At 40.4% G+C, this 19,654-nt stretch overlaps 1 protein-coding gene across 1 annotated transcript; it reads right to left on the bottom strand.

The window, feature by feature from the left end:
* Positions 1-5,360: 5,360 nt before the first annotated feature.
* Positions 5,361-6,284, bottom strand: LOC126076321 (olfactory receptor 8S1-like). Its single transcript, XM_049884875.1, has one exon. It carries the CDS (start codon positions 6,282-6,284, stop codon positions 5,361-5,363), a length of 924 nt encoding a protein of 307 aa, XP_049740832.1.
* Between the last annotated feature and the right edge of the window lie 13,370 nt (positions 6,285-19,654).

The raw sequence follows: 19,654 nt of genomic DNA, 5'->3' as shown, positions 1-19,654 counted from the left end.
CAGCTCAACTTTTAACTGCTGCACAACCATGGCTTCCCCTTTACATTAAAAAAAAGACATACAAATCAAAACCATAATGAGATACCATGTCATCCCTACTCAGGTGGCTATGATCAGAAAAGCAGAAAACAGCAAGTGTTGATGAGGATGTGGAGAAATTGGAACCCTCATCCATTGCTGGTCAAATTGTAAAATAGTGCAGCCACTGTGGAATACATTTTCGCTGCTCCTCAAAAATTAAACATAAAATTACCATATGATCCAGTAATTCTACTACTAGAATTGAAATCATGAATGAATACAGCTATTTTTAAACCAAAGTTCACTGCAACACTATTTACAATAGTCAAAATGTGGAAATAGCCTAAATGTCCACCAACAGATGAATGGATAAACAAAATGTGTTATATACATGCATGGAATATTACTCAGCCATAAATGGAAATGAAGTTCTGATACATGCTGCAACATGGATAAACCTTGAAAACATTACGCTAAGTGAAATAAATCAGTCACAAAAGAATAGACATTGTATGATCTCACTGATATGAAATATCTAGAATTGGCAAATATACAGAGACTAAAGTTTATTAGTGGTAACCAGGGGTCAGGGTGGGCAAGGAAAGAAGGATTCACTGCATAGGGGACACTGAGTTCCTGTTAAAGGTGATGGAAAAATTAGGAAACAGTAGTGATGGTTTAACAACATGATGAAAGTAACTAATTTTACTGAATTGTACATGTAACAAATGTGGAATGACAAAGATTTTGTTATATATATTTGTACCCCAAAAAAAAAAAAAATGAGTGTTGTCTTCTGCTGAGAATGAGTAGACTGAGGTGAGCAATGATCCATGAACAGAACCTGGAGAACACTAACATTTAAGGGAAGACAGCAAAGACCAATTCTAATCAAAGCAGTGAATATAGCTGAGAAGTTTGGAAAGCTAAATGCTGAAAAGATGTATAAGGTCTGGCACTTTGGAAATCACTGGTGCTTAGAACATCTTTAGAACTTTGGGTCAGGTTGGTGGCCTGTTAGGTGTATTAGCTTTTAACTGTGGAAACAAATAACCCTCAAGCCTCAGTGGATTTCAACAACAAACCTTGATTTCTTGCTCATGAATTTGGAGTTGTTATGACTTGACCCTATCTCTGTAGCTTGATAAAGTGGAGGGTCAGCAAAAAAGAGGAAGACTCTCAACAAGACGAATTGACACAGTGGCTGCAACAATGGGCTCAAGCATAGCAACAACTGTGAGGATGGAGCAGGACTGGGCAGTGTTTCTGTTGTACATAGGGTCACTATGAGTCGGAATTGACTCGACAGCTCCTAACAACAACTGTAGCCAAAGGGTAAATTGCACTGAAAATCAGGACCAGGACCTAATTATGAGAGTAGCTGAATTCACAGTTCAGAAAATATCCTATGTCAAATTCAGGGACCTGATTGGGAAGGAGTGGGACAGTGAGACATGGGATGGAGACATCTGGATTGATGTGCTTGAGAACAGTAAATCTCTTGAACCATCACAGGCCCTACAGAAATGGTCTGCAAACTATGGCTGGAGGATAGCAGCTTTCCCTTATTTGGGGACCATGCAGAAGCTTCACCTTTGGTAGATGTCTTGTGAGAAGTTTCTTGCCTTCTGTCACCTCTCCCCATGGCTTCTAGACCAATAGCTGGCTTCAAGTCTCAGCACAGGTAGACTTGGGAAGTACCGCCCTGCTGTAGGAAGAAGGGGATTATTGACTAAAGCAGCTACAGGACATGGCTAATATGTATCAGGAAGAACTTGGAGAACATGTCTGGGAATTGATCTTTTTAGTTTAGTTTTCTTATTTATTGAGGCATAAAATTCATGACTAAAGTGAGTAAAGGGCACTGTTATTAAAGCTACAGCATTTACGAATTTTTATGTACGTGTATACTCACATAACCAGCACAAAAATCAAGACAGAGAACATTCCATTAGATTACAAAGTTCTCTCACACTGTTCAAACCATTCGCTGTATGTAAACATTATATTGACTTAGTTCATCAATTGTTGTTGTTGTTAGTTGCCATTGAGTTGACTTATAGTGACCCAAATACAACAGAATGAAATATTGTCCAGTCCTGTACCATCTTCACAACTGTTGGTACATTGGTTTTACTTGGCTACTAACCCGAAGATTGGCAGTTCAAATCTACCAAACTGCATTGCAGAAGAAAGGCCTGGCAATCTACTTCCATAAGATTACCCATTGCCATCCAGTCATTCTGACTCATAGCCACTCTACAGGACAGAGTAGAACTGCCTCATTGCCTTTCCAAGGCTGTAATCTTTACAGAAGCAGACTGCCACATCTTTCACCCACAGAGCGAATGGTGGGTTCGAACTGCCAGCTTTACGTTAGTAGCCAAGAGCTTAACTTAGGTAATTACAATGTGCCACCAGGCTCCTTCTGTAAGATTATAGCCATTGAAAACCCTATGGAGTCAAGTTCTACTCTGAAGCACATGAGGTCATCATGAATTGAAATCATCTTATCAATAATTGGTTAGCAATTATTACTTTCCCTGTTTTCAACTTTACAGAAATGGAATTATATAACATGTAACCTTTTTTTTTCTGGTTTTAGTCACATAATGTCTATGAGATTCATCCACGTTTTGTCCATGAGTTTTTTTTTTTTTTTATTGTTGTGCAATATACTACTTATCCATCCTCCAGTTGATGTACATTTGGGTTATTCATAGTATTTTGTTATAATAAATAAAACTGTCTTGAACATTTTAGTAATGTTTTTCATGGGTAAGTACTTTAATATTCTTTGGTGTACACATAGGAATTGGGTTTTTTGGGTCTTAGAGTAGATGTGTGGTTTCTCTTTAGCAAAAAAACCCAGTAGATATTGCCAGTTTACACTCACACTAGCAATGTACGTGAGCCCAGTTGCTCCACTTCCTCACCAAGAATTGAATATTTCCAGTATATTTAATTTTAGCATTTAGAATGATTCCATTTATATAAACTTCAAGGACAGGCTAAACTAGTACTTCCTCTCCCTTGAGCTTGTAAGGTCATGATTGTGAAAGTTGCAGCAGCAGGGACAAGCCTAAGGATGAAGTCCAATACATTCAGGGTGGGAAGCAGATGATGGGAAGAGCCTGAATCGTTGATGATTCAATGGTGCTACTGAACCAACTCTAGAACCATCTCTCTTGAGATCTCTTGTTAAATCAATGATATGGTTTCTTAAGATTTTATGTTACTTTTAACTACAGTTTCTATTATTTGAAGGTGAAAGATGATTGCCTACTGAGCATATTTTTATCAATTTAAGCATATTTTACGTCATTTAGTTCAATGTTATGGTTTTGTCCATATGGGTTCTAAGTACTTATTTTTAAATTTAATCATGAGGATTTTATATTGATCTTGCTATAGTGAATGGACTCAGTTTAGCAGTTGTTCTTGATATGTAGAAAAAATACTGATTTGTAAGAATATTTTTAATGTTCACCTTATTGAACTCACCTGGCGTATAATAATTTTTAATTTTTTAATAGTTTTCTTAGATTTTCCAGGTAGATAACCACATCATCTGCAAATATAGGTAGATTTCCCCCCTCCCAAATTTGATCTCATAGCTTATCCTTATCTATTTGCATTGATGAGAAGTTATAGAATTCTCCTAAGTGGTATGGATATGTTATTTACTTAAACTGTGATTCCTCCAGTGTGACATTTTATCATGAAGCATATGGTTGGATATTGTCTAAAGTTATATATATATTTTGTATCAGTAAAGAATCATTTGAATCTTTGTTTATTAAACATTTCAGGTAGAAATGGGTGTTGAATTTTATTCTATGCCATTTGAGATTCTGTCAGGGTAAACATATGATTGTTCTCCTTTAACCTATTGATTAGGTTATTATTATTGAATGGGTAATAGTTCATGAGGAATCAAATCAGTAATCAGGCTTATTTCTTTATGAAATATTCTTCTTTCAGCATACTTTTGGACTCAATGGATTAATACTTTATTTAGAATTGTTGCCTACGTAGTCATTAGAGGATGGTGAGGTTTGAATTTTATCTATATAAGTGCACTGATGAATTTCCATATTACTCTGTTCTCTAGGAAAATTCATATAACATAGGACTATTTTGAATATTAAAATTTGGAATGTGTCAACTGAAAGAGATACCTGCTCCTTTAGCTCTTTTGAAGTTAATTCTTTGATAGTATTGTTTCCTTTTTAAAACAAATCCAGTGGCTCATTTTCCTTTTTCTTGAGTTAAATTTTACTTGAAAATCAAATGTAATCCATTTACTCAAAATTATTGCTATAGAATTTTAGTATCTTCTTGTAATTTTTCTTTTATATCAATGATGCTATTATTAATTTTTTTTCTTGAATGTATTCTACAAAGTCATGACGACTTTCATAGATCTTTTTGAATGACTGTAGCTTGGATTTATTTCTTGATTCTGTTTTCTAATGTTTTTATTTATTTAATTTCTTTATTTTTTCCTTACATTTATTGTTATTAATCCCGATCAATCAATTCTGACTTATGGTGACCCCATGTGTGCAGAGTAGAACTGCTCCATAGAGTTTTCAAGGCTGTGAATTTTGGAAGAAGATTGCCAGGTCTGTCTCCACATGCATAGCTGGATGGGTTCCAACTGCCAATCTTTCAGCTAGTGGTTGAGCTTTTAAACGTTTGCGCCATTAAGAGATTTCCTTCTTATAATGGGTTTTGTTATTTCTCTTATATTTGAGCATTTGGAAACTTAAATTTTTTTCTTATTTATTAATGAATGCATTTAAGGATAGAAATTCTATGCTGAAAACTTCATTAGCCATATTTTATAATTTTAGTATGTTGTGTTCCCATTTTTATAATGTTCTACAGGTAGTTTTCTCATTTTGTTGACATAGAATTTCCAAGCAGATTTGATTTGAAAACCTTTAATTTCTGTTTAATGAATGAATTTCTATCTTGTTTTTCAGTTTGCTCTTTCTTTCTGGGACTCCTCATTGCTGCTGAATCTCATAAAAAGATCATCTCTGTGTCTGACTTTTTCACTCTATTTTGTTGTCTTATTGATCTCTTTTGAGGAAGATCGTCTTCACGTTCTCTTCCAATCAGCAGAGCACAGACTTCCCAAAGAAAGGGCAAAAATCAAGAACTCCCTACTGTGGAATAAGGAGATTGAGGGTGTTCAGGGAAGCTTTGGACTCTTTCGTGCACATATTTGACACTGTGTACTGGGAGGGGTGGAGACAAAAGAGTTAATACAGAGAAACACAATCTTTGTAATTATACTGGATAACTGTCTTTGTTCATTAGCTACAATATTACAGATAGTTCCCCAGTGTTCTTTCCAATGCTGCCCTCATGTCCTTATTCTTTAGGCTGTAGATGAGGGGATTCAGCATGGGAGTGACCACGCTGTATTGCAGGGAGGTGAGCAAATCAAGGGAGGAACCAGAGGTGGGCATGAGATAGCGAACCAAACCTGAACCAAAGAACAGGATCACTGCAATGAGGTGGGAGGAGCAGGTGGAGAAGGTCTTGCTTCTGCCTGTGGTGGAGTTGATGTTCAGGATGGTGGAAATAATGCGAAGGTATGAGAAGAAGATCAGAAAGAAGGTCCCAAGAGCCTGTAGTAAGATGGAGTAGATCAGGATATTGATATCGATGGAGGTATCAGAGCAAGACAGGGGGAAGAGAGAGGGCAACTCGCAGGTGTAATGCTGTATAGTTTGGGCCTCACAGAAGTCCAGGTTAATAGCCAAGAGCACAATGAGGATTGCGTTGAGAAAGGCCAGGCCCCATGAGGTCAACACCAGCCTCACACAGAACTGGTTGCTCATTAGCTGTTCATAGAGCAGTGGACGACAAATGGCAGCATAGCGGTCATAGGCCATCATTGAAAGCAGAAAGGTTTCAGCTCCTGCAGTGATAAACACAAAGAAGACCTGAGCGAGACAGCCTTCTACTGAGATGGTTTTCTTTTCAGACAGGAGGTTCTCAAGCAGCTTGGGTAGCGTGACAGAAGAGAAACAGAGGTCCAGGAATGACAGATTGCCCAAGAAGAAGTACATGGGTGTGTGGAGGTGAGAATCAGCCATGATCACCAGCAGCAACACCAGGTTCCCCATCAGGGTCAGGAGGTAGATTGCCAGGAACAGCATGAAGAGCAGAGCCTCAATGTGGGGGTCAGCAGACAGCCCGAGGAGGATGAACTCGGTGATGGTGCTGTGGTTTCTCAAGGTCATATAAGAAGGATAATTTCTTGAAATAAAATAGGAAATAGGGTGAGATCTCCATTGGTTTCCTATTTCCTTTAGGGCATCATAAACCCCTCACTTCTCTGCCTGGGCTCTGTGTTCAGACCTCTCAAACCTTCCTTCACTATATCTAGGAAGGGTTTTTATCCTTTCGCAGTTGGGTCACGTTATTCCCATACTTCAGAGAATCCTATACTAGTTCCAGAAGAATTTACAGGAAAAATGAATATTACTGGCTTACTACACAATTATTGTATCTCCTTTACAGTGGACTCTTCCTATAGGAAGACAATGGGTCCAATTTATCATTTTACTTTGCTTCTGTACTTCAGGTAAAATGTTTTTAGTAGTATTTACAATTTTGTACAGGCAGGGATCTCAAAAGGAGGTTATCCAGGCTATTACTCTTCTCCATCACTGGATTTAAGTGAAAGTCCTGCAGCACACAAAGGTGAATATTGCCTATAATTCAGAAATCCTATAGTTTAGAAATCCTTAAAATCATTTTGTTACAAAGACATTATAGCATATACTAACGACAGTTGTTCAACATCCTTTTTTCTTTGTTTCCCCAAATCATTAGTGTTATTTGGTTCAAAATCACCCAATGGCTTCTAATGTCCTAACAGCACATTAAGTTTTAATAAGACTTTTCTGTGTATGTATCTGTACAGAATATTTTTGCAATCACTATTTCAATTTTTTCTATCTCAGCAATTCTGTGATGCATTTAAGGCAGGGAATCTAATACCCTGTTGTACTAATGAGAAACTCAATATTCAGAGATTTTTGTAATATTATGTTGGTAACAAGTAGAAGAACCATGAAATAAATATGATTTTTTGTAATTATTATCCAGGACACCAGGTTTTGTCCACAGTAATAAAGACAATTTTTCTTCTTTTGACACTCAGAATTTTTACCGGTATTCTGCTTTCATCTGGCAGTCTACAATCTGAGTCCATGGTAGCCTTTAAGATGTACCAAAAATTTAGTACAACTAATTCAGAGAGCCCTGTTTCTGGTCCCTCCTGCTTTGCCGGCAATCTCTTACCGTGTGATAGCTTGTCAAGAGAAGTTTAAATTCTGATCACATTAAAGCACACATCAGCCCAAGCTTAAGTCCATCTTAGAACAAGTCTAGGTTACCTGCGAGCCTGGATAAACAAGGCAATATTCACCTTTGAGTGCTTGCAGGACTTTAGCTTAAATTCTGTGGTGGAGAAGAAGAATCACCCAGAGAACCTCCTTTTGATGATCCTGCATATATAAAATTGTAAATATTACTAAAAACAACATTTTGAGTGAAGTATACACAAAGTAAAATGATACATTGGACCCATTGTCTTCATGGATTTGGATACTTCCAGGTATTTCAAAGGATATTTTCAAGTTATCCTGACAATTGTTCCATTTTTGTCACTTAACTTTCAAAAGGAAGCTGACCACAGTGTCCACGGCAGATTTGGGGCTCCAGATTTGAACAGTGTAGCATTTTTCTCCTAATATCCATGTTTTGTCTGCATGAAAGTAGTAACTAATTGTATCAAGTGACTTAGATGTTATCACAAAGAAAGGCATCCACTCTCCCTCACCATCCTAAGCTGATTACATAGACTTTTTTAGAGACCAAAGATAAAGTCTTCTATTCAATTCTATGTCAACTAAACAGAAAAATAGATATAAGCCTTACTTCGCTACTTAGAAGTGAAGACATTATTGGCTTCATTTCATAGTCACATGTGAGAGACTGGCGTCAGATTTAACATGGGTGAGGCAGGAAAAGACTAAACTGAAAGAAGGGGTGGTTGAGCACAGTGAATTGTAAAAGATATGAAGACAGGACATCAGAAGTTTACTAGACAAGTCTTGCCCACACTGCTTGCTTCAAGATATTTTGGAATGGATAAAGGAGTGAAGGGTGTGTGTGAAAGGTCAGCTTGGCCTAGATGGCTTGAGGGATCCTAAGACCTGAGGGGCAACTTTCAGACCCTGGGTGCACTGGGAAGGAATCTGGATGGAGGAGAAGGACATCAATGCTGGAAGCAATAGGGGACCAAAGGTCAACTTCATTCACATGAAGCTGTCCTCCCTGTTCTCCCTCACACTATTCATGTTGTCTCAAGGTGACTAGATCTTAGGGTTGTTGAGGAAGAGAAAATCTTCACTACAGTTCCTCTAACTGGAGTTCTGTGCAAGGAGGGGTAGAAATAGCTCCAACAGTCTAATGTCTATTTCTGATCTCTCATTTCATTCCAGGTCTCAGCTTTCTGAAATTTTGGGGATCCAGAAGTATGAGAAGATTTTTGCTTGGGCTGCAAAACGTCCCTGTCCCTAAGCCCCAGTGTTATGCAGGGAGGGAAGACAGACCTTTCTCAGAGCTTTTTAAGGCAGCTAGTGGGACAGAAATATCAGTGCCTCATTCAGGAAAGGAGATGATCTGCCAAGGAGCAGGAAGTTTCTACATACATCCAAGGGCGGAGGGAAGAGTATAATAGTAGATTCAGGCTCTAGATGAATGGAATAGATTTGAATTGGCAAGAGGTATGGGTGAAGAATGCATAGTTTAATTAAAACACATAGAGGTCTTTTTAGGAAGAAATATAGCGGGAATATCAGAGAATCAAGGAAGATCTTACCATGCCTTGGAATTTTCTGGAGGAGGTAGCTCCTGTGTGTTTTGGCTTTCTCATGATGGGTTGACACATCATAGATAAAGTCTCCCCATAAAAGAGCTTGTGTCATAGGAGTCACTGAATCTAGCAGATAGCTTTTCTTCTTGCTTTCAATGAGTGCAGGACGTTAGAATAGTTCAAGCTCCAGAAGTACTTGAAATGTCACAGAATCAGAATTATTCTCCTCAATACCTTAACCTAGAATGGAATCATTCTGCAGTGCAGGTCACTATATGGATAGACAAACATAATTTCTCTAAAGAAAGTCATACTCTGAATAAGCGGTATATATTTCATTGAATCTGTCACATACTCTCAGGTTCAATAACCTGGTATATCTTCCTTTATTTTCTCTGTGATTCTAAATACTATGCTAAGAGCATCACTTAAAAAAAGAACTCTCCAATGTAGCCAATCAGAGGCTATCTGTGCTCAGGCAGCCATGGGCTGGTTCTGGTACCTAGGGGAAGCTGGGCCAATGCTCTGTATTCCCTCAAGTCTCAGCCAGAAGCCGAACTCTACACATTTTCCAGACATCTAGAAAGTTAAACTTAGTAAGAAGCACACTGAAGTTTCTCCAGGGCAATATTTGAAGTTTCTGAATTGAGGCAATTATTTAAAAATTTTATTCTGTAAAGTGAACATTTTCCTCATAGCTACAGGGGGCTGAAAGTGCCCTTTAAGAATTCTCAGGGAACCTAGGCTATGACATAATATTAAGTTCCTGGTTATTTCCTAGTATATATGAGTTTTTCTTACATTCACAGCAGAATTATTCCCTATAACGATTAAACGAGAGGTGATAATTCCACCCTGAGAAATTAGTTGGTCCTTGAGTTTTAGAGTTTCTATATTCCAAGCTAAAATGAATTGTTAAAGGGTTTGTTAAAGAGTTACCCATCTTGTCAGTTTGGTGTACTGTGGAGGCTTTCGTGTTCCTATGATTTTGGAAGCTATGTCACCTGTGTTTCAAATATCAGCAGCATCACCCATGGTGGACAGGTTTCAGTGGAACTTTTAGACTAAGATATACTAGATAGAAAGGCCTGGCCATCTACTTCTGAAAATTAGCCTGTGAAAACCTGATGGATCCCAACAGAACATTGTCCAGCTTGCTTGCTTTGGACACTTCATCAAGAGGGATCAGCCACTAGAGGAGGACATCAGGTTTGGTGGAGTAGTGGCCAACAGGCCAGGAGACCCTTGGTGAGATTGTTTGGCACAATAGCCACAACAGTGGACTTGAACATGCCAATGATTGTGAGAATGTTGCAGGACTGAGCAATGTTTCTTTCTTTTGTATATAATATCATCATGAGTCAGTTGATTTGATGCTATCTATCTCTGTTAAACAGTTAATAATTCAAACATGCCATGAATTATTACTAATAATTCATGCAATGGGCTATTAAAATGTTTAAGTTCAATATTTTTTTCTTATCTGAGGGAAGAAAGTGTTATCAATATTTTAATGGAGTTATAAATAACTGTAAGGGTACGCCAACTTCACTTTTTCCAGACTCCAAATACGAGAATATAACAAATCCTTATTTCTTCTGAGTTAAATTCTGACACGAGTTGATCATACATTTCTTTCTCTGACCCTAGCCACCCAGAGCTAGGTTAAATCTCCCAGGTTGAAGGACACAGTTCTCCAGACTGCCAACTTGGCCCAAGACTTCAGATGACAGCCACAAATTGGGGAGTCCACATGACATCCTCATTTCTGACTTTCTGGCCACAAATTTGGGGTTTTCTCACTACCCTTCAGGATTCCAACTACAAGCTCAGGCCCCCCACATCCCCACTGGGGTCCCTTACTTCTAACCTGCTGACTACAAATTCAGTGGTTCCGTCTACCATTTGCATTACCAAAACCAAACAAACCCGTTGTCATCAAATCAATTCCAACTCATAGTGACTGTATAGGGTACTGTAGAACTGCCCCATAGGGTTTCCAAGGCATGACTGGTGAATTTGAACTGCCAACTTTTTGGTTAGCAGCTGAGCTCTTAACCACTACGCCACCAGGGCTCCACTCCCTTTGCATTAGGGACATGCAAATCAAAGCCACAATGAGTTACCATTTCATCCCTACTAGGATGGTGTGATTGTTAAGGCTGTGTGTCAGCTTGGCTGAGCCTTGACTGTCTGTGGTTTGGCAGTTATGATGTAGTTTGGCAGTTGTATGATGATGTGATCACTTCCATGACAAGATTTGATATAATGCAATTATCTGCATGATAGGATCTGTTGTGTGTAGCCAATCTGTTGAAAGGGAGTTTCCTTGGGGGAGTGGCCTGCCTCAAATGTAAGTGGACTTTCTGGCAAGTCTCATGGGCTTTTGCTTTCACTGGATCCTGAAGCTGGGTCCTGTTCATCTGACCTCCAGTTCTTGGACTTGAGCTAGCAGCTTACTTGCCATCTTTCTTGCCAGTCTTGGAATTTGTCAGCCTTCACAGCTTGTAAGCCAAAGCCCTGCTGTCTGACTTGCTGATCTTGGGTTTACCAGCCTCTGCGGCTATGTGAATTAGGAGAAAACCTCCAGCCTGACCCACATTCCAGCCTTTACAACTGCATGAGTCATTTCCTTAATATAAATCTCTCTCTATGTATTTATAATTTATATGCTTTACTGGTTTTTCTTCTCTAGAGAACCCAGCCTAAGATATCTGGTACCGAAAGTGGTTCTAGAGAAACAAAATTTTAAGGATGAGTTTTCTAAATTGTTTCTCAAGTCTGGTAAGCGGTAAAGATGTTGATGACTCTGCTTCCAGTAGTAAAGAGAGCACTGCTAATCCATGGTGTGAGGTGGCAATAGAAATATGCAAAATATCACCTAGATCAGGTATTGGTGAAAGGCGAGGCTCTGGATGATTTCTTGTTTGATACCTTTCTACAATTTTATTATAATGAGAAGTATAAGGAAGCTGATTGGTGTGTCCTACTTTTGCTAGATAAACTAGCGAAAGAAAGGGATGAGCTCAGGGATTCCGAGCAAAGCTCAAGCACCACATAAATGACCTCAAAATTTTCACTTGTGCCTTGAAAGGAAGGCTTATTTCTTGTAGTAACAGAGCTGATATTGCCGAAAACCAAACCCAGAGTGGCTGAATTACAACACCAACTCAATTCCCAACCTTGAGTGACATCTAAAGTTAAAGAGAGGGTATTGATTGGGAAGAAGTGAGATCCTGAAACTTGGGATGGGGGCATATGTTCAGATAATCAGGAAGCTGGGGACTCTGAGCTCCTGAATTCTGTTGAATCACTCCTGTCAACAGAACCAGCCCTCTCACTTTCATCTGAAGAGGTTATTCCATGTTTGTCTGCTAAACCACCCTCCCCAGTAAAACCATTAGTCCTGCCACACCCATCTAATGAGATTAACTCAGCTGCATCTAAAGGGCCTTTGTTTGAGTCATTGCCTGGGGCATCACCTGAAGTAGATGCTTTACAAGACAATGCTGAAATGTTCTCAAAACATTTTCCTGCCACCAGTTTTGGCTTCTAGACCTATAACTAGACTTAAGTCCTGGTGAACCTCAAAAAGTGAAGTACAAATTGTGATCCAGGAGGAGGTACACTATACCCCAAAAGAACTGCTTGACTTTTCTGATATGTACAAACAGAAACCTGGGCAATATGTGTGGGAAAGGCTCTTAAGGGTGTGCGATAATGGTGCAAAGAACACAAATTCCATCAGCCTGAGCTTATTGATATGGACCACTAAGCATAGGTTCTTCATTCAGTGTTTCAGCTGGAAAAGTTAGGAAAGAATCTAATAGTTTATTTGGTTGGGTAGCTGAAGCATGGATTACATGGTGGCCCATAGAAAATCAAGTTGAAGTACCAGACCTGCCTTATACTGTAGAAGAAGATATCCAAAGGCTTAGGGAAATTGGCATGTTAGAGTGGATTTTTCAGGTTAGACCCACACACCCATACATGCAGTGCCCAGAGGACACACCTTTTACCACAACTGCAAGGAACAAATTTGTGAAGGAAGCCACAGCATCCTTAAACTGCTGTGATTACTGTTTTATTTAAGTCCGATTTGACAGTGGGAACTGCCCTAACTGAATTAAGACATCTATCTACACTGGGGTTGATTGGACCCCATAGTAGTAGGGGCTAAGTGGTGGCACTTAATTGACAAAAACAAGGTGGCCATGGTTACCATAAAGAACAGCAAAGTCAAAGCAGTAAACAGACTAGTCTGATTGGTATGGACTTATGGCATTGACTACTTAGTAGTGGTGTCCCTAGGAGTGAAATATATAGGACATCTACTAAATATTTTAAAATTTTTTTTTAGTTTTTTTTAGTACTAAATATTGACTTGATTTGTACAAGCTGAGGAATTCTAGGTCCAGTGAACTGCAGTCTAACTCGAATCACCAGACTAGAGACTCATGGCTTCTCAATCAATTCCCGGACTTGAGAGAATTTAAAGACCCACAATCCCTCGAATGGGGGGAGGCTGGGTCCCCTTGAAGAAGGACCTCACTACACTGTCAAAAATTTATACCGTTAGTCTTTCTCTCAGCGTTCCCCAATGGGATCTACAGTCTTTTACTAGAGGGACTGTTCACTGGAGAAAAGGAAATAATCAGACTTTTTGGAGATTACTGGATACTGGCTCTGAACTGACACTAATTCCAAGAGGCTGAAAACGTCACTGTGGCCCTCCAGTCAGAGTGGGGGAATATGGAGGTCAGGTTGCTAATGGAGTCTTAGCTCATGTCCATCTTACAGTAGGTCCAGTAGGTCTCCATACCCACCCTGTAGTGACTCCCCAAATTCCAGAATGCATAGTTGGAATAGATATACTCAGAAACTGGCAGAACCCTCACACTGGATTCCTGACAAATGGAGTAAGGGCTATTATGGTAGGAAAAACCAAGTGGAAGCCATTAGATTGCACCTACCTATGAAAATAGTAAACTAAAAGCAATACCACTTTCCTGGAGAGATTGAAGAGATTACTGCCACCATCAAGGACTTGAAGGATTCGGGGGTGGTGATTCCCACCACATCCCCATTCAACTTACCTATTTGGCTGTGGAAAAAACAGGTGGATCTTGGAGAATGACAGTGGATTATTGAAAACTTAACCAGTGAGCAACTCCAATTGCAACTGCTGTTCTAGATGTAGTTTCATTGCTTGAGCAAATGAATACATCTTCTGGTACCTGGTATGCAGCTATTGATCTGGCTAATACCTTTTTCTCCATTCCTGTTTCAAAGGACCACCTGAAGCAGTTTGCCTTCAGCTGGCAAGGCGAGTGTCCTACCTCCAGGCTACATCGACTCTCCATCCCTATGTCATAATTTAGTCCTCAGGGACTTTGATTGACTCTCCCTTCCACAAGATGTCACACTGGTCCATTCATTGATGACATTATGCTCATCGGACCTAATTAGGAGGAAGTTTCAATGACTCTGGACTTATTGGTAAAACATTTACATGTTAGAGGGAGGGAAATTAATCCCCCCCCAAATTCAGGCACCTTCCACCTCAGTGAAATTTCTAGGGGTCCAGTGGTGTGGGGCATGTCGAGATATTCCTTCTGAAGTTGAGGGATAAGTTATTGCATCTGGCCTGTCCCACAACTAAAAAGGAGGCACAAAGCCTAGTGGGCTTCTTTTGATTTTGGAGGCAACATATCCCTCATATGGGTGTGCTTCTCAGTCTATTTATCAAGTGACTTGAGAAGCTGCTAGTTTTGAGTGGGGCCCAGACCAACAGAAGGCTGTGCAACAGGTTCAGCATGCTGTACCAGCAACTCTGCCACTTGAGCCATATGATATGGCTGATAAAATGGTACCTGAATTGTCCATGGCAGATAGAGATGCTGTTCGGGGTCTTTGGCAGGCACCTATTGGTGAATCACAGTGCAGACCCTTAGGATTTTGGGGCAAAGCCCTGCCATCCTTTGCAGAAAACTACTCTCTTTTTGAGAAACAACTTTTGTTTTGTTACTGGGCCTTAATAGAGACTGAACACTTAACCATGGGCCACCAAGTCATCTTGTGGCCTTAGCCATGTGGCCATCATGTACTGGGTGTTGTCTGAACCAAAGAGTCACAAAGTTGGATGTGCACAGCAGTACTCCATCATTAAATGAAAGTGGTATATATGAGATCAGGCCAGAAGAGGCCCTGAAGGCACAAGTAAGTTGCATGAGGGAGTGGCCCAAATGCCCATGGTCTCCATCCTGTCACATTACCTTCCATCTCCCAGTATGCACCTTTGGCCTTATGAGGAGTTCCATATGATCAGTTGACCGAAGAAGAGAAAACCTGTATCAGGTTTACAGATGGTTCTGTGTGATATGTAGGTACCACTTGAAAGTGAACAACACTACAGACCATTTCTGGGACCTCCTGGAAGGACAGTGGTGAAGGGAAATTCTCCCAATGAGCAGAACTTTGAGCAATGCACCTGGTTGTTCACTTTTCTCAGAAGGAGAAATAGCCAGATGTGTGAGTGTATACTCATTCATGGGCTGTGACCAATGGTTTGACCGGTTGGTTAGGTACTTGGAAGGAACATGGTTGGAAAATTGAAGACAAGGAGGTATGGGGAAGTGGTATGTGGACAGACATCTCTGAATGGGCCAAAGAATGAAGATATTTGCATCTCATGTGAATGCTCCCCAAAGGATGACCTCAGCAGAGGATGATTTTAATAATCAAGTGGCTAGGATGACACGTTCTGTTCCATGGAAACCACTCATCCTTTTCCCCCAGACACTTCTGTTGTTGCTCAATAGACTCATGAACAAAGTGGTCTTGGTGGCAGAGATGGACATTATGCATAGGCTCAGCAACATGGACTTCTACTCACCAAGGCTGACTTGGCTACAGTTACTGCTGAGTGCCCAATCTGCCAGTAGCAGAGACCAACACTGAGTCCCCAATATGGCGTCATCCATCGAGGTGATCAGCCAGCAACCTCGTGGCAAGTTGATTACATTGGACCACTTCCATCATGGAAAGGGCAACATTTCATTCTTACTGGAATTGACACTGACTTTGGATATAGATTTACCTTCCCTGCTCACAATGCTTCTACCAAAACTATTATCCATGGACTTTTAGAATGCCTTATCCACCATCATGGTAGCTGTTATGGATTGAATTGTGTTCCCCAAAAATGTGTGTCAACTTGGCTAGGCTGTGATTCCCAGTATTGTGTGATTGTCCATGATTTTGTCATCTGATGTTATTTTCCTATATGTTGTAAATCCTACCTCTATGATGTTAATGAGTTGGGATTAATGGCAGTTATGTTAATGAGGCAGGACTCAATCTACAAGATTAGGTTGTGTCTTAAATCAATCTTTTTGAGATGTAAAAGAAAGAAGTGAGCAGAGAGACATGGGGACCTCATACCAACAAGAAACTAGAGCTGGGAGAATAGTGTGTCCTTTGGACCCAGGAGCCCTGTGCTGAGAAACTCTTTGGGGAGGATTGATAACAAGGACCATCCCCCAGAGCTGATAGAGGGAGGGAGCCTTTCCCTGGAGCTGGCACCCTGAATTTAGACTTCTAGCCTTCTAGACTGTGAGATAATAAATTTCTCTTTATTAAGCTGTCCACTTGTGGTATTTCTGTTACAGTAGCACTAGATAACTAAGACAGTAGCCCACACAGAATCACCTTGGATCAAGGGACTCACTTCATAGCAAATGAAGTGTGGCAATGGGCCCATGCTCATGGAATTCACTGGTCTTACCATGTTCTCCATCATCCTGAAGCAGCTACCTTGATAGAATGGTGGAATGGCCTTCTAAAGACACAATTATGGCACCAGCTAGGAGGCAATACCTTGCAGGGTTGGGGAAATGTTCTCCAGGAGGCTGTATATGCTCTAAACCAGTGTCCAATATATGGTGCTCTTTCTCCCATAGCTAGGGTTCATAGGTCCAGGAATCAAGGGGTGGAAATGGGAGTGGCACCACTCACTATTACCCCTAGTGACACACTTGCAAATTTTTGCTTCCTGTCCCCATAACCTTATTCTCTGCAGGTCTAGAGGTCTTGGTTCCAAAGGGAGGAATGCTGCCACCTGGAGACACATCACTGATTCCATTGAACTGGAAGTTAAGAATGCCACCTGGCCACTTTGGGCTCCTTATGCCTCTGGATCATTGGGAAAGAAAGGAGTTACCACACTGGCTGGTGTTATTGATCCTGACTACCCAAGAGGAAACTGGATTGATATTACATAATGGAAGTAAAGAAAAATATGTCTGGAACGCAGGAGATCCCTTAGGGCATCTCTTAGTACTACCATGCCCTATGATTAAAGTGAATGGAAAACTAGAGCAACCTAATTTTGACATGACTACTAATGGCCCAGACCCTTCCAGAATGAAGTTTTGGGACACCCCACCTGTCGTGGATTGAATTGTGTCCACCCAAAATATGTGTCAACTTGGTTAGGCCAGGATTCCCAGTATTGTGTGGTTGTTCTCCATTTTGTGATTTTCCTACGGGTTATAAATCATAATTTCTGCCTGTGGTTAAGAGATTTAGGGTGGGACATAACACCCTTGCTCAGGTCACATCCCTGAACCAATGTAAAAGGAGTTTCCCTGGGGTGTGATCTGCACCACCTTTTATCTTATAAGAGATGAAAGGGAAGCAAGCAGAGAGTCTGGGACCTCATACCACCAAAAAAGAAGCACCAGGAGCAGAGACTGTCTTTTGTTCCCAGGGTTCCTGGATGGAAAAGCTCCTAGTCCAGGGGAAGATTAACAAGAAGGACCTTCCTCCAGAGCTGACAGAGAGAGATAGACTTCCCTGGAGGTGATGGCCTGAATTTGGACTTGTAGCCTACTAGACTGTGAGGGAATAAATTTCTCTCTGTTAAAGCCATTCACTTGTGGTACTTCTGTTATAGCAGCAGTAGATGACTAAGACACCACCAGGCAAAGAACCATGACTAGTTGAGGTGCTTGCTGAGGGCAAAGGGAATATGGAATGGGCAGTGGAAGAAGGTAGCTCTAAATACCAGTTACGGCCATATGACCAGTTGCAGAAATGAGGACTGTAATTGTTCTGAGTATTTTTGTCTTGTATGTGTGCATCAAATGTTTTGTTTTCTTCACTTATAAAATATAAGATGTAAAAGGGGCTTGTGCATATTCGGTTGTATGTGTGTTCCTTGTGTCATGTTAGGTGCAAGTATGTGTTTATAATTGTCTTTATTCAGAGATTATGTATGGTTTAAGGAGAAGCATGCAGTTGTCAAGTTGACAAGGGGTGGACTGTGATGGTTAAGGTTGTGTTTCAACTTGGCTGAGCCTTGACTCTCAGTGGTTTGGCAGTAATGATGCTGCTTGGCAGTTATGATGTGATCACTTCCATGATAAGATTTGATAGAATGTGATCACCTTCATGATGAGGTCTGCTGTGAGTAGCCAATCAGTTGAAAGGGAGTTATCCTGGGGTGTGGACTACCTCAAATATAAGTGGACTTTCTGGCAAGGCTCATGGGCTTTTGCTCACGCTGGATTCTAGCTGGCTCCTGTTCATATGACCCCCAGTTCTTGGGACTTGAGCTGGCAGCTTTCTTGCCATCTTGCCAGCTGATTTTGGGATTTGTCAGTCTTCGCAACCTGTGAGGCAGAGCCCTGCTGTCTAACTTGCCAGTCTTGAGTTTGCCAGCCCTTGCAGCTAAGTGAATCAGGAGAAATCTCCAGCCTGAGGAACGTTCCAGCCTCTACACCTGAATGAGTCATTTCCTTAATATAAATCTCTCTCTCCATATATATTTATAGCTTTAGTGGTTTTTCTTCTCTAGAGAACCCAGGTTAAGACAGATGGCTATGATCAGAGAAACAGAAAACAAGTTTTCATGAAGATATGGAAAAATTGGAACCCTCATCCATGGCTGGTCGAATTGTAAAATAGTGCAGCCACTGTGGAATACAGATTGTTCCTCAAGAAATTAAACACAAAATTCCCAGAAGACCTAGCAATTCTACTACTAAAATAGAAAGCAATGATGCAAACAGATACTGTCTTGGTTATCTAGTGTTGCTATAACAGAAATACCACAAATGGATGGCTTCAACAAACAGAAGTTCATTCTCTCACAGTCTAGTAGGCTAGAAGCCCAAATTCAGGGTGTCAGCTCCAGGGGAAGGCTTTCTCTGTTGCCTCTGGAGGAAGGTCCTTGTAATCAATCTTCCCCTGGACTAGGACCTTCTCCGCACAGGAAAACTGGGCCCAAGGGACAAGATCTGCTCCCAGTGCTCCTTTCTTGGTGGTATGAGGTCCCTATGTCTCTCTGCTTGCTTCTTTTATACCTCAAAAGAGATTGGCTTAAGACACTATCTAATCCTGTAGATCTCATCAGCATAACTGCCACTAATCCATCTCATTACATCATAGTGATAGGATTTACAACACATAGGGGCATCACATCAGATGACAAAATGGCAGATAATTACACAACACCTGGAATCATGACCTAGCTAAGTTGACATACATTTTTGGGATACACAATTCAATCCATGCCAGATTATTTTATATCAATGATTACTGCAGCACCATTTGCTATAGCTAAAATGTGGAAACAGCCTAAATGTCCATCAACAGATGAATGAATAAAAAAATGTGGTATACATACACATGGACTGAGTCATAAAAGGAAATGAAGTCCTG

The sequence above is a fragment of the Elephas maximus genome, chromosome 4 (genome assembly GCF_024166365.1).
Source record: "Elephas maximus indicus isolate mEleMax1 chromosome 4, mEleMax1 primary haplotype, whole genome shotgun sequence".
NCBI classification, from domain to species: Eukaryota; Metazoa; Chordata; class Mammalia; order Proboscidea; family Elephantidae; genus Elephas; species Elephas maximus.
This window is presented reverse-complemented; position numbering and strand designations above follow the sequence as displayed.